General features: G+C 44.1%; 1 protein-coding gene across 1 annotated transcript; it reads left to right on the forward strand.

The window, feature by feature from the left end:
* The first annotated feature begins 865 nt into the window (after positions 1-865).
* Positions 866-12,428, forward strand: STON1 (stonin 1). The gene is made up of 3 exons (XM_009821794.2): positions 866-2,833; positions 11,453-11,655; positions 12,035-12,428. Exons 1-3 carry the CDS (start codon positions 889-891, stop codon positions 12,107-12,109), a joined length of 2,223 nt encoding a protein of 740 aa, XP_009820096.2. The 5' UTR covers positions 866-888; the 3' UTR covers positions 12,110-12,428.
* The last annotated feature ends 2,438 nt before the right edge of the window (positions 12,429-14,866 follow it).

Below are 14,866 nucleotides of genomic sequence, written 5' to 3' on the forward strand. Positions count from 1 at the left end.
GAAGGAACTGACATGAAGCGATTCCTGCCCAGGTCTGGAAAGCGTCCGGGACCAACCTGCGCATTCCGCTCTTGGCAGGAGGCACCTCAGACGGCAGCGTGGAGCGGATGATGAGTCGCAGGCCGGTTCTGGTGGCTACAATACGTTCCCCGCCACCTCTCACCTGGGGATGCTCATGCAACTGCCCTCTTGCCTGAGCCCGTCGCACGGGGGGAGCTCGGAGAGACCTCAGGAACTGGCCGTTTGTTGCACATGTTATCTCGGTGGGCCTGTTTTGCCCTGATGGCTGTAGTATGTGTGCCTTTGCCATCAGCACTGAGTTGCTACAGCTTTTCAACAACAAAAAAACCATCCCCCCTCATCCTCCTAATTTTGTTCTTGGAAACAGCTGCACCTTTCTTAGTAAAACAGTGTTTTGTTTAATGGTGGGATGGAGGGGAAACCTCACCTGGAGCAGAGGCCTAGGATGGAAAATGTCCGTATTATAAGCTACAGATAAGCGGTATCGTAGAAAGTATTATGCAAGCGGTCCTGTACAGCTGTGGGACTTTCTGCTCTCTCTGATCTAGAGGCTGCATACATCAGATACTCTGAAGATCCCACAAAAGCTTAGATCTCCCTTAGATCCCCAACCCAGGAGAGCAGCGGGGGTTCATGGACAGTTTATCTGTTCCTGCACATCTGTCTCAGATTATACATGTAAAACACAAAGTACGCTGGATTTGTGAACTGCATGCACATTTTAAGCTTTGTGTGGTTTGAATATTATAAGGGGTGGGTTTCTTTGTTTTGTCTTTCAAGAGAATTTATTTCTACTCATGTCTGTTGTTTCTTCGTAGGTGGTTGGCGGATGATACGCATGTAAGTGCCTCAAGTTTCTCCTACAAGATGTGTTCCACAAATCCAGCAAATTGGGTCACCTTCGACGATGAGCCGCTCTTCCAGTCGCCTCAGAAATCGGTTGATAATCAGAGTAGTTGTAAAGCAAATGGCCTTAAACTCAATCTCTCTAGTGTGCATGAGTCTTCAAGTAGGTCATCTTCTACAGGCAGCACTCCACTCTCGTCTCCTGTAGTCGACTTCTACCTAAGTCCTGGACCACCCAGTAACTCTCCACTTACTACACCTACCAGAGACTACCCAGGAAGTCCATGCATCCCAAAACCTGGGACTCACATCCTTTATCCCATCCCTGAATGGCCATCAAACATTAACCTTCTTCCATCACCCGCGATTTGCTCATCCCTAACCTCGCAGAAACCTAGCAACCTTCCTTTGAACACCTCACCTAATGACTATCCAGTTAAGACTTCGGTCTCCACATCAACAGATGAAGGAAGCCCTAATCTGCCAGGGAACTGCGAGGAGTCAGGAGAGTTATTGGCAGCACCGGGGCAATTCCCATACTTCCAGAGTGACTGTGCTTTTTCCAGTCCCTTTTGGAAGGAAGGATGCTTGCTCAGCGCGTCACCAGCTAATGTTAGCACACACAGGAAGGACAAAGCTCTTGACAGGAGCATCTGTCATCCTAAAGACAAAGAAACTTGCCACGATCAGAAAAGCCTTAACCAGGGCTCCTTCAGCTACATCTGCGAGAGGCTGGAACACCTGCAAGCTGACAGCCGTGATGCTGCGGGAAGCCCATCCGGCTCCAGCACTCACACGTGGCACAAGCTCTCCTCCGCCGTCCCACGCAGCCTCTTCAGGAGCCGGAAAGCAGATGGGTGGCCATTCATGCTGAGGATTCCTGAAAAGAAGAACATGATGTCGTCTCGGCAATGGGGCCCTATTTACCTAAGCGTCCTCGCCGGAGGCATACTGCAGATGTATTATGAAAAGGGCCTGGAGAAACCTTTCAGGGAATTCCAGCTGCAGCCACACTGTAAGCTGTCCGAACCCAAATTAGAGAGCTATAACGTCTCGGGAAAAATCCATACCGTGAAGATCGAGTGCGTGTCTTACACAGAGAAGAGGAGGTATCATCCCAAAGTAGAAGTGATCCATGAGCCGGAGGTTGAGCAGATGTTAAAGCTGGGCACCACAGATTATAACGACTTCTCTGATTTCCTCGTAACGGTGGAGGAAGAGCTTATGAAACTGCCTACCGTTTCTAGGCAAAAGAGGAATTACGAAGAGCAAGAAATGACTCTGGAATTAGTGGATAACTTTTGGGGGAAGGTCACTAAGGCAGAAGGAAAACTCGTAGAAAGTGCTGTCATCACACACATTTACTGCTTGTGTTTTGTGAACGGAAGTGCCGACTGCTTTCTAACCCTGAACGACCTGGAGCTCCAGAAGAAGGACGAGCGTTACTTCGAGAAGGAGGAGGAGAAGAAATGGATCGATATTCTCGATTGCCATTTCCATAACTGTGTCAAAGTGCAGGAATTCGAGCAATCGCGAATTATTAAGTTTACGCCCCCAGATGCCTGTAGGCTGGAACTGATGCGTTTCAGGACACGGTATAATGGGCAAGACCTTCCCTTTTCTGTGAAGGCTGCGGTAGTGGTTCAGGGGGCATACGTTGAACTTCAGGCTTTTATAAACATGTCTTCAACTGCTCCCATTCCAACACGTTTACCCTCTGTGAAATACTGTGAAAACGTTATGATACGCTTTCCCGTTCCCACGCAGTGGGTCAAAGCACTTTGGACGATGAACCTCCAAAGGCAGAAGTCCCTAAAAGCAAAAATGAATAGGAGAGCGTGCCTTGGCGCTTTACATGAGGTTGAATCTGATCCCGTAATACAAGTCTCGGTTGGAACAGCAAAATACGAGAGTGCCTACAGGGCTGTTGTGTGGAAGATAGACAGGCTTCCAGATAAAAACTCAAGTAAATAATTTGCGCTTTAAAATGATGGGCTTGGGTGCACGTCTTCGCTGTTTTTATGCTTCTGTACCTCCATCAGCTTCCGTAGTTTGGGTTTTTTTATCTGTATGGTGGTATTGGTAGAAGCTGGAGTAACCTTTCAGGAAAAAGAGAACATAGCCTTATTTATTTATCTTTCTTTAAAGGACATTTTCCTAATTTATTTGATGGAGGCAGATGTGTTATTGTCAGTAATTATAAGTGTGCAGTATCATGGAAGTGGATCTCATCATTCTGAGTAAACTTCAGGTCTGTAGTAAGAAAGAGAGAAGGGTTTGTGCGTCCCATATACCAGCTGGGCAACGGTGGGATGGGAAGCGAACGCCAGTAGGTAAAATGATTTGCCCACCCAGTATCACACAGTTAATAGAAAAGGTGGTTTGGTAATTGTTGGGTCGTGGCTTTCTAGCATCATTTAAGAAACGGTAGGTATGATACATAACTAGAAGGTACTGTGGTCAAACCTGCTGTAGGAAGTTGACTGTGCTTTTGCAAGGGCTAATATCTATTACTTCTTTTATGGGTTTCTGCATTGAGATTGTACGTTCATGGCAATAACTGCATTGGCAAAACATGCCTCCCGTTTTATTCCCATTTCTCTCTGGCAGTGGTACCTCACTGAAAACTTGCAGCAATAAAACCAGCCAAGTTTATAGCTGTGGAGGTGGAAGTTGTTAATTTTCCACTAAGTAAAATAGTTAATTTACCTTAATTTAATGGAGAAAATATGACTTTTTGGAGAAGGAAAATATAAATACATGCTTTTAAAATTCCAATTTTTAGTCACGTTACCAGATCAATAGCCCTACGTAGTACTTTTCTAAAGACATAAAAATTATTGAGGAATACGGTATTCTGCTTCAAGTTCTGTAGAGTGAAGACATTTGGTCCTTTGCTTGGATATGCATTATGTGTATTTGAGGCTTTGGGAATCTGTGTAAGACAAGGGCATCTATTAAAGCATTTTGCCTAACCTATCTGTAAAATCTGTACTTTTAAGAAGGGGCTAAATGTGTAGTATTAACAAATGGATTGGCCTAGTCTTATAGTATCCTAACTGTGTGGACTAACTACCTCTTTAAAATGCCCAGAAGAGATTTAATCTTCTTAAGTCCTGGTTTCAGGTATGCTAGTATTAAGTTGACATACCCACACCCAGGTTCTGATAGCTAGATGTGTGTGCGGGTGAGAGTTAACATTCAAAACTATTAAAAAAAAATGAAGTGTAAAGGCAAAAAACCTCCTGAGGATATTTTTTCCTCATTTTTAACTAATTGTTGTTTAGGTAATTATGACTTCTATTTTATTTCATTTTTTCACAGTTCGATATTTGAATTCTGATTGATATATCAGTGACCGAAGTAACAGATCGACAGAAAAACTGAGGCAGGAGCAAATGAAAAGGGAATATTATCCTGAGCCTATATATGAACTAGATGGTTTTTGGTATTAAAACAGCATTTGAAAGCATCCTACATCAACGTGCTAGTGTGGCAGTTGTAAGAGTATGAATTATTGCATGGCTACTGGCAGATGAGAGCTAGTATTTTTACTAATGATGCTGCATGGAAGTACTGGTCCCTTTGGCGTGCAGACTGGGTCTTGCTTAGGCGATGAGGTCTCTCAAACCTCGAGCAATTGTGCCTTTCAATTTCTGTTGACGCGCACCGCAGGAGGATCAGCACTAACGCCGCCGTGGTCAGATTCAGCAATGACGTCGTGTTAACGCCATCTCTGGTTTTCCCCTTCTTTTGCTTTGGAAGAAGCTGTGGTCAGCTTGGACCTGTGGCTAATGCCATATGGTTCCTCCCGAATTGGCTAAGCCCTCCCTTTTACATGCTGCTTGTAGCCTGGGTACCTCACTCTCTGCTCGGAGAGGATGCCGGTGGCTGCCAAGCAATGGGCAGCGGGAGAGCGGAGGAGACGCAGCATCGGCAGACGCGCTGACATAAGGCAGGGAGCCAAGCCAGAATTAATGGTGGGAGAGAAACGGCAGAGAGAGGGAAGATAAGGGGAGGCAGTTGGGGGGACTGGAAAATGGACCAGGGGAGGGCAGAGGAGTTGATGGAGAGATGTAGGAGAACCAGTGGGCAGAAGAAGACTCTTGAGGTCTTCAAAATCTGTAGATATGGGTGTCTTGCACTCCAGGCTTCAAGGATTTGCACCGTGCTGCTGCGGCCTGTGTGTCTTCCCAAGGCTTACGGGACTGACTGTTCAGGTAGCTGTTAGTATTCTTTGCTATTTCATGTAGGTTTGCTTCTGCAAAATCAAGTCAACAATTTAGTCAGGCAATTTTAAAGAAGATTATAAGTCGTCCAAAGACTTTAATTCCCTGCAGTTCATTCACCTTAAGATTTGATGTGCACAATTAACTTCAGATGTACATTATTTGAAAGTAAGAACTGTTTTTTTTGTGGCATTCTACAGCTTTACATTCTTTTCTACCAGTAGCTTAAACTTTTCACATTTGAATAATTCCTCTGGCTGAGATCTGCAAAATCATTTGTATCCTTGAAATGTTCATGTGTTTGAAAAAACAGTTTGGTAGTAATACTGCCTGGTCAAATTTTAAACCTCTCTATCAAGTTTTCTGTACACAGTTAAGAGTTTAAAAATAGAGTTGTTCCAAGGCATGCCAAAAATCTGGAGGCAGTCAAACTAATAGAAGTATGTAAACTTTTATAAAACATCTACTGCAGGGAGAAAAATATGCCGAGGCTTTGGCTTTCAAAAAGCCTTTGTCCAAGGCGTCTTAAAAAAAACAAAAGGGAAAAGGAAAGGTTGCCTACAGTTATATTGTGACTCCATTTATAGACATTTAAATATGTTAGTATATGTTAGTGCTTCCTTGGGAGAGCGCTGGCCAAGCGAAGTCGATGTGGGCTGCGAGATACCCCAGATTTTTAAAAGCTGCCTATGCTTATTCAGATATATAAATGGAGAGTTTGGAGGCCGAGTGTTAGCGTTATTTAAAAAAAAAAAAAAAAAGTTAAAAAGCTATAGGCTTTGGAGGGTTGATCTGCAAATGGAGTCTATGTTTGTGAAATCGGGGCGTTGTATAAGGAAATATAGAACGTTTTATGATTTCAGCGCAGTACTGGGGCCAGGCTTTGTACTGGAGAAGCTGTCGCACCCGTGTTGCCCAAGGAGCTGGGGAGAGACTAGACTTCGAAAGGCTGTGGGTTAATCTCTTGCTGTGTAAATTTGTGCCCTGCAGTGTTTCCTGCTAGGACACCTCCATCCTTGAGCTGTTGTGTAAAGAAACAGTTCTTCAGCTGATTATTTCTCCTTTTCTTCTGCATCATGGAGCCACAGTGAGGAAGCAGTGATTAAGCAACACAGAGAAATGGAGCCAGGGGAGCTTGTGGCTGCTGGCAGCCTTTAGGGTCTGAGCATGAAGTGTGGGAGGTGATATGGCTCCCAGCAACCTTCAGCTGCCGCTTTTTCGTTTTCTAAACTGCCTAGGTAGAAACTCCAAGCCATGACTTTATTAGGTGGGCTCCATCCCTGCCCAGCCACCTCCTTCTTCCCCAGCACCGTTGCAAATTGCTCCTTGGCAGTGGTACCTTCCCACTCCCCTATTTCCTACGTTTTTCTCCCAGAAGGTTGGATAAGTGCACCCATTTAGACATAGCTGCAGGAGCTGTTAACTTCTAACAGTCCTGATGTAAATCCGTTCTTAGTAATTGTTGATGTTTTCATGTTTAAAATAAGACTTTTAGAACTGGACCTATTTTGGCAAAAATAGAATTACTACTTAACTAAAATAACCAGCATGTTTTTTTGACCTAAATTGCTTGGCTTCATGAGCCTTTCTCAGATCAAGGTTGCCTGAATGCTACTCATACAGGTGAATAAGGGATAGATAGTGCGAGTAAATGCAGTAAAGTTAGATTATTAATTGTTTGTGAAGTGCTATATGAATACTAAATGATGGTTTGAATCTCGTTCCATAGTTTTACTGATTTGTTTGTTTGTTTTGGCTGTTTTGTTGTTACTCTTCAGAGAAGGAGAGCAAGAATTTGGAACATTTTTAGGCAATAAGAGCCAAATTTTCACATGTAAGACAGGAAAGACTTAGGTCTCTGAATTCACAAAAGTCTTAACAAGTTGCCTAGACACCTAAACCCCAGGGCTTCTGTCTCCTAAGTTAGCTAGTAAAAGCTCAGTTATCTCCCCAAATTATCTGGTTGCTTTTCAGGAGTGATTGGATTCCATCAGGCCAGATGGTCATGTCTCCACGATGCCTGACAGTCCATATTTTGGATAGCTGGGCTCGCATCCGAATATGTCGTCTTCGCTTCCACTGGGCACCTGTACAGACTTACACCATGCCTGCTTCATCCTACCTGTCTTCCCACTACCTTTTCTACTTTCTGGCTGGCATCTTGCTTATTCAACATTACAGGGTTTTTTTGCAAAAGGATCTTGTACATGCAGCCTCTCTTTCTTCTTCTAACTCCAGTGTAATGCAAGGGCTGGGAAACAATAGTTTTCATGGAGCAGAAATAACAAGGACTGGCCAGTTTTAGGTGAAAACTAAGGCAATGCTCACCACCTTCCAAAGTGTTGGTTGATCGCTCTGGCAGCCGATGGGAAGAAGTTGCTCCACACTCCTACTACAGCCCAGCAGTGGGCAGAAGAACTTCTCCGCAAGTGAAGTGGTGAGTACCTCCTTCTGACATTGACGTTGGTACAGGAGACGGATAGGCTGGGGGGAACCCTGTGTTTTGAGAGTAGGCAAAAGGGTCCAGTGGAGGCAGCTCCAGGGGACCCAGGGCAGTAGCATACCCAGATCCCAAAACTATCATCTCTGCCTTTGCAGGTTACCACCTAGGGGAAAGGACGGACCCCAGAACTCATCGGATCCCAACACTGAGACCACCTCATGGGTGTGGGTTAGCTGGAATATAAGCCCAGAGATTTTTTTCAAGTGTTGTATGGTACTGAACCACAACTGTGCCATGGCTAACACAGGAGCCTTTAGCAGCGGGCCAAGAGGAGTGGCCCATTTATGCCTGGGCTCAAGTAAACATCTACCATCCAACATTTACCATCAGATACCTGTCCAGGAAGATTCCAAGCAGTGGTTATTTCTGGATTCCCTTTCTCAGAAGACAAAATCATTTTCCAGACAGATCCCATTGCTACTTGTTTCTCCATAGGCCTCCCTCGCACAACAGGAAGGTGCTGAATTTGATCTCCAAAAGCCCTTAGATCTACACCCTTTTCCTGCTACCGCAAACGGACTCCAAACAAGGTGCTACTGCTCTTGGACAAACCCTTTCTCCTCAGATCCTTGGTCAGCCATAGCCCCAGAGGCAGAGTGTGCTGCTTTCCTGGCCAGGGCATGATGTGCCGTCTTAGTGTTGCGACTGCTGCTGTGAAGGACCCTTCACTTACTGCTGACATTGTGCAGTCTGCGCATCCCAACCCAGCAAACAGCACAAAGACCAGGTCAAGTAAGTGTGTTGCCATCTCAGCACCACCGCTGGAGAGTGGAGGAGGTCCTGGGAGCCAAGAGGAGCACAGCTTGGGTGGGTTGTGGTACCACAGGTGGGATGATGTCTCACAGTTCGGCTGTGGAATGGGGTGCTGCTTCTGGTCTCCTTCACCGCTGGTGTTGCTGTCGCCACAGCTGTTGCTGGGATGATGGCAGGTTCAAGGATGGAGAGGCTCACCCCAACAGGGTTATCGTTCCACCATGTCCAGGCAGTCTGGAAGAGGGACTGTGGACCAAGAGAGTGTAGGTGCAGGAGAAATGGGCTTGGACACAGCAACAGATGACCAGCAGCAGATCGTGGACAAGGCCCACATCACAGAGGTATACAGATCTGCTTTGTCACTGTGTACATCAGGGACGAAGCTCCATCTCCTCCTCATACTTGTTTAGTCCTCCTCCAACTTCCTTCTCAAGGAACTGGCAGGTGGTTGTAATTCTTGTTTCTGACTTTGTTCCCTCCTCTATTTCAGTAATAAAGTCCCTAATGTTACAGTTTTACCTGTCTCTGTGTATTGTATTATTGTTCTGAGACTTCAGCCACGCGCTGTGTGCCCCTGGCATTGCACTCCTGTGAGTAAGACCTTTACGGACTTGCAAATCGGGTATCTTTGTGCTTTAGCGCCTTGAAGGACTCTGTCCTGTAGTGCGCTCCGAGGTGTGAGTAATGTCTCGCACACACTGGGAGCAGTGATTTAGCACGAATCGCACTCAGTACCTCCTACTCCACCCTCATACCAGCCTTGCCATATAGCCGTGTGGGTGACTCTGGGCCCGATTCACGCACAAGTGAACTAAGTGGTAGGCTAGTGCATAAAAAGGAGGTGACAGTGCTGCTGGTTTTGGTCGTGGGCCGTGGTTTGGGTGGTGGTTGTCATTTTTCAAGTGTGGGGGTGTTGTAAAGCGTGTGCCTTGACTGGTGCGGCAGGCGGGTTGCAAGGTTTGCAAGGAGGGCTGAAGTTTTTCCATCCGATCTCTCCAGCCTGTCCTGCTCGATTTGGTTTCCCTCCCTCTGTGCCAGCTGTGGGGATGGCCATTGCTGGGCACCTACTTCTCCCAACTCACCCTAAAGGTCCTATTGTACTGGGCGTATTTAGGGGAGCTTCACTCCCCAAACTCAGGACTTACATATTATTTCCAGTGATCCCAACCAGTCTCTTTTACGGATCTGCCATTGCATTTATGAGTGCAAGTTGTATTACCTCTTCCTACAATTTTCTGTAACCAGTTCCTTAGGAGCATGTATTAGAGCCGTGCTTTGGTAGAAAGAAGCAGCTAGTCCCATTTGGGGAATGGTTGCTCTCTCTCCCATCATGGTACAGGTTTCTTTAAAGACACCTGGGAGACTTCATGGCCAGTGGCTGATACTCTTCCATGGTGCAGGACTCTAGTTGGTGTGTATATAGCATTATTTTCTGAAATCCAGTTCAGGTTTTCTTTGAACATTACAAGCATGAATTTCATGCTCTTTAAGCCTTGGTTTTTGGGGACTTTATGCCAGACTTGGAATGAAATCTGGAGGACAGTTTACTGAATTCGACTTTCTTCTGGTGACATCGGAGACACGTGTGTTTGACAGAACTCTGCCCATCAAACTGCCCAAATGTAAATTACCTCCTAAAATCAGAACTGGCTTGGGCAGGCTGTGAGGCAGGTTGCAGGGGAAACCTGCAGCACAGACCAGAGGATGCACCCAGCCCAAGGCTCCCAGAAGCAATGGAGATGTAGCTTTTAAAATTTATTTTTGCTTTACGAAATGCCGGTGAGCCTGTGGATGTGGAGTGTTACAGCGATTTTTCCCACGGGATGGATAAAGCTCAGTGTATGTTAACTCCATCTTCAGTATTTCCTTCATTCCAATACAAAATTGATTCCTGCCACCGGAGAAAGCGAGTGCATAAAGAATGGGAGGTTTTGGCCTGAACTTTTAAGATGCTGTTCAGTATAATGGATGAAAACCAAATAAACACTGCCAGGCTTGCCTTCGACAAAATATGGCCAAGCCTTTCTCTGCCTTTTTTTTTCCTGCAGCCAAATGGTAGTTAGTTGTCTATGCTGATGCTTAAAATCCTGGAGAGGAGGGGAAACGGAGAATTACTGCTTTTTGCCTTGAATAATTTGGAGAGGCAGCTGCAACATAAATGAGTCTTTTTGTTATATTATATTATACTGCTTTCACGCACATAGCAAGCCTGCTGACCTCTTTGGAAAGCAGGCTTTCCACCCCGGTGTTCCTGTGTGCTAGGAGGAGGAGAAATGCTTTCCCTTACGATTGCCACATATAAAAAATGCTAAAGCGAGTAGCAAGTGATCCCTCGGATCTAAGGCTGGATTAAAGTAATTTAGGATAAGCTGCAGTACATGGGCAGTCCTTCAGGACTCCGCTTTATAACATGACAGTTACTTCAGTAATACTTTGGTTTGGAAGAAACAGAGTATGTTCTTTTCCCATCACAAACCAAGCTAAAAAGGGAGTCCAGGTAGCCCTTATCCTGGCAGCTGGGATATATCTTGTTTGAGCAGCACTCCGAGCTGCGCCTTTATCTTCCTGCTGTGGACATACCGTAATAAATGATGTAATGCAAGATAGCTGTAGTACTTGAAATAAACGTTCTAGTAAAATTCCTACAGCAGAGAGCTCTGGAAAGGGTGGTTGTTGGACACAGGGAGGCATCTCTGCCTTGGCTAAGCTGGTTTTTATTTTTCTATGAGAGTAAGAAATGTATTTTTAAGTGAAAACTGAGGTTCTTCGCTAATAGTCTGAATTTAGCAACCTATTCCTAAGTTTGTAATAATCTTCTCCTAATCAGAAGCTGGGAGGATTCGGTAAATCTTGTGCAAATTAATTTGTAAAACTGCAATGATTGTGAAAAGTGTGCTGAAGCAGAGAAAAAAATGAGTAAGGGGTCACCTTATGCCCAAGTAGCAAAAGATTATCCATAGAATAATCTTGTATCATAACAGCTATGCATTAATAACAGATAGAGCTGTGCTCTCTTGCTAGCAGATTCACCTTGCCCTGTAAACAAAGAAAAGATAATTAACTGATGGTGGTTGTTTTTTTTTTTTTTTCCTTTTCCAAGGTTCAGATCATCCACACAGCCTGTCTTACAAACTGGAACTCGGATCAGACCAGGAAATACCGTCTGACTGGTATCCATTTGCTACTGTCCAGTTTGTCGTTCACGATACCTGTGCCTCAGGAACGGAAGTCAAGTCACTGGGCATAGAGAGCGATGTGCAGCCCCAGAAACACGTGGTTCAGAAAGCTTTTTACAATTGCCAGGTATTTTTAGGGCTATGTTTTCAGTGTTTTCCTCCTCTTCTTCCTCCCCACTCCTCCCTACAGTATTTGCAAGGCGAATGTGCTTTGTATTCTAAACATACCTTGCATTCATTTGTGATAATGACTTTGAGCAAAGGAATCATTAAAAAATAATTCCTTGTCTCATCAAAGATGATGCTGAAAAACAGAACTGCAAATGCAGCGTTGTTTTTCCTCAGTTGAGCTATTTTTGGGAGAAGTGGTTTTGAAATCTGTTGGGTCTGGAAATGTTTTGATTCTGTGTCAAAGCTTTTATTCATGCTGTTGCTGCAGTTCACACTTTCAGTGCCCAATTATTTGCTAATTCTACCTGGGTTTTTTTTTTGTTTTCTAACTACAGGTTGAAATTGAAAAGAAGTGGATTAGGCTGGATGGAGAAGATCCAGATAAGGCTGGCAACTGCCTAATGCAGTAAAAGAGGACAGGAGGCACCGTCATAGGATATTAGTAGGAATCAATTTACATAGGAAATTCTATTGTTAGAAGAAGCGCAGTGACCTAGTTTAGGATAAACACGGTCACTGAATTTTTCTTTCTTTTTTCTAGTGCTTTTGGGTTTGATTCTGCAGATCAGTACTGGTTTGACTGGCCTGCGTTCAAGTAAACTTCCTGTCGTGGGAATAGTGGTATGAATAAGGTCTCCTTGTAAAGAGTTGCAGGATGTGAGCACTTAACTGACTGATTGTAATATATTGTTTTCCTGTTGCGTATCTATGACTTGGGAATGATCTCATACTCCATATTGAAACCTAATGGTAACTACTCAAAGAGTTCATGTCACTTGGACATATAATATTCAGCAATAAGAACTGCCAGAGCACTTACGTGCAGACCAGCATCTGTGTAAGGTCCAGCAGGAGCAATTACATTTTTTAGCGGTGTTTGAAAACCGCAGTCCCCCATGTTTCTGCTCCCCTCGATATATGTGAACAGAACAAGTCGTAATATTATTCATTGTAATATAATATCGTAATATAATATTATTCTCGACAAGAGCCTCAATTAATGAGTTGGAAACTGGGTGATTTCATGGGTAAAATGGGAAACGTTCCTCTGTAATAATAGTCTTCATTTTTCTGTGGCTGCGAGCATTTCCTCCCCAGCACTTTATAGGTTCACTCAAAGTAATCTCTTGGGCAAAAACCCATATGGCAGATGCGATGGACGTTTCTGTCCCAGCGTTAGACAAATCTTTTTCACTAGTACAGCGAGACAAGGGGCGGATCGTCAGCAAGCGTAAATCAGTCCAGGCCCATTTCATTTGATGAAGCTTTGAGAATTTACACCAGCGGAGGGTTTTCCCCACTAACTGAAGAAATGGCTGGTGGCTGCCGTTTGCTGTGGGTCTCCTTTAGGATTCAAGTTCCAGATGTTGGTTTGGAAACCACAGGAGCTGTTGCTCTGAGTAACTTTTAAGACAGAGGACATGTCTTTCCGTGCATGGGGAAGGGAGATGTTTTCGTGCTGCTGGCTCTAAAGGCAGCATTTTCTGGGGGGAAACAATGCAGGAATAGACTATTGCAAGGGAAGCGAAGATGTGATGCTTCAGCAGGCAGCTTGAGCTACCAACCCCGTATCAATGCGTTAACTGTATTTTCAACAAATTATTGGCATTTAGGAAAAGGTTCTAATGCTTCCCCTCAGCCATTATCCCCTTTGTTATTTTCTACAGGCTGTAATTCCAGGTCTGAAAAAAATCTGATAAATTAAAAAAATGCTTCTGATACTTTTTTTTTGTGTTGTAGTTTTCCTAAAATTATCCTTCCTTCAAACTGAAATTAGTGGAGAACAAAAATATAGTAATGCACTAAGGCTCACTTTATATTTTGTCACAGCTTGTAACTGTTTATATGAAGACTGTGTAAAAATACAGATAAATGTTATTCCCCAAAAGTAGAAATATGTGGGATATGCACTGAGAAAATTACCAGTCTGAGGAAACAGAAGGCCATAATATGAACCTAGTTCATCACAATAAATTTTTCCCCCCATTTGGAAGCTGAGAATGAAATGGGTAATAGATTCTATAGTAAGTCCCGAGGGCAGGTTTTTTATGGGTAGTGCATTGCCAAAGCCCCAAATAGACTATTATGGTATTTTGGCTTCTCTATATATCCCTTTTTATTAGCAGATTATATTATTATAAATCTAAGCAAGTGTTTGACTGTAGTAGTGATCCAAATATGTCTCGGCTGTTGCATCTTCCATCCGTGTTTTGACTTGAGAAGCCATTAGCACCTTCAAGTCATGTTTGGTTTGGTTTATTCATATTTAATTTTGGTTTATGTACTTCTCAGCTGAACTAAGGGGCACAGTGTACGCTAGAGCAAAACATACACATTTTGCATCATGGCAGAGCTCTGCAGCTTGCTGAAGTCCCTGGTTATACTAGAGCTACACTATCTATTAATCTCTTTGCTCGGTAAGGTAGGGGAAGTAAAATACCTGTTGCAGACACCTGCACTAGCCTTTGTCTGAGGCTGACTTGTTTTGATTGACGTTAACACAGCTAATTCAATAAATCTGTTAGCAGTGGTTATTGTCCAAAGCCTGTCTTGCCCAGCTGGCCCCTATTTTTCTGTTTTTAAGGGGAGAGGCAGGCTGTTTGGGGACTCCTTCACCTTAGGATCCCCATTTGCAGCACTCATTTCCTGGTGGTGTTACGGGTCCTGCAGAAGCAATGGCCACTTTTCTTCTGTCAGGTGTCTGCTGTATCTTGGGACATGTTCAAGAAGCCCATGTAGTGTTAATCCCTCAAGAGATGAGCTACTGTTTTGAATGGCCTAAGTGGTGAACAGCCACGTTACAAGTCGTTTTTCCTGCTAGTGACTCTGTGTTATATCTGGTATGGTGCAAATGATCGTTCAGCCTTACTGAACTCGTTAATGTAAAAAGGTCAAGCGACAGCTTTATCTACGTTGGATTTCCGTCTGAGGCCTGCAAGACTTGCCATTAACTTTAATTGGAATTGGATCAGGATCACAGGGAATTAATTCCACAGAAATACTGCCACACTGAAAGAAAGTTATGCTGTTTAATGCATGGCTTTCAGTTTAAACCTGACAATTGGTGCAGCCTAAGGCTGAATAATTACCCTGTTCAGTCTCAAACTGATGTTTGCATGCCTTGCTGTCAGAATATTTAAAAATAGGCTGCAGTTTAATGAAAGAAA

The sequence above is a fragment of the Gavia stellata genome, chromosome 2 (genome assembly GCF_030936135.1).
Source record: "Gavia stellata isolate bGavSte3 chromosome 2, bGavSte3.hap2, whole genome shotgun sequence".
NCBI classification, from domain to species: Eukaryota; Metazoa; Chordata; class Aves; order Gaviiformes; family Gaviidae; genus Gavia; species Gavia stellata.

Excerpts from the sequence above, each read along its gene's own strand:
- STON1 (XM_009821794.2), top strand. The coding sequence starts at position 889 with ATGTGTTCCACAAATCCAGCAAATTGGGTCACCTTCGACGATGAGCCG. Across the intron at positions 2,834-11,452 it reads GCTTCCAGATAAAAACTCAA|GTTCAGATCATCCACACAGC; the intron begins GTAAATAATTTG and ends TCCTTTTCCAAG. Across the intron at positions 11,656-12,034 it reads AAGCTTTTTACAATTGCCAG|GTTGAAATTGAAAAGAAGTG; the intron begins GTATTTTTAGGG and ends TTCTAACTACAG.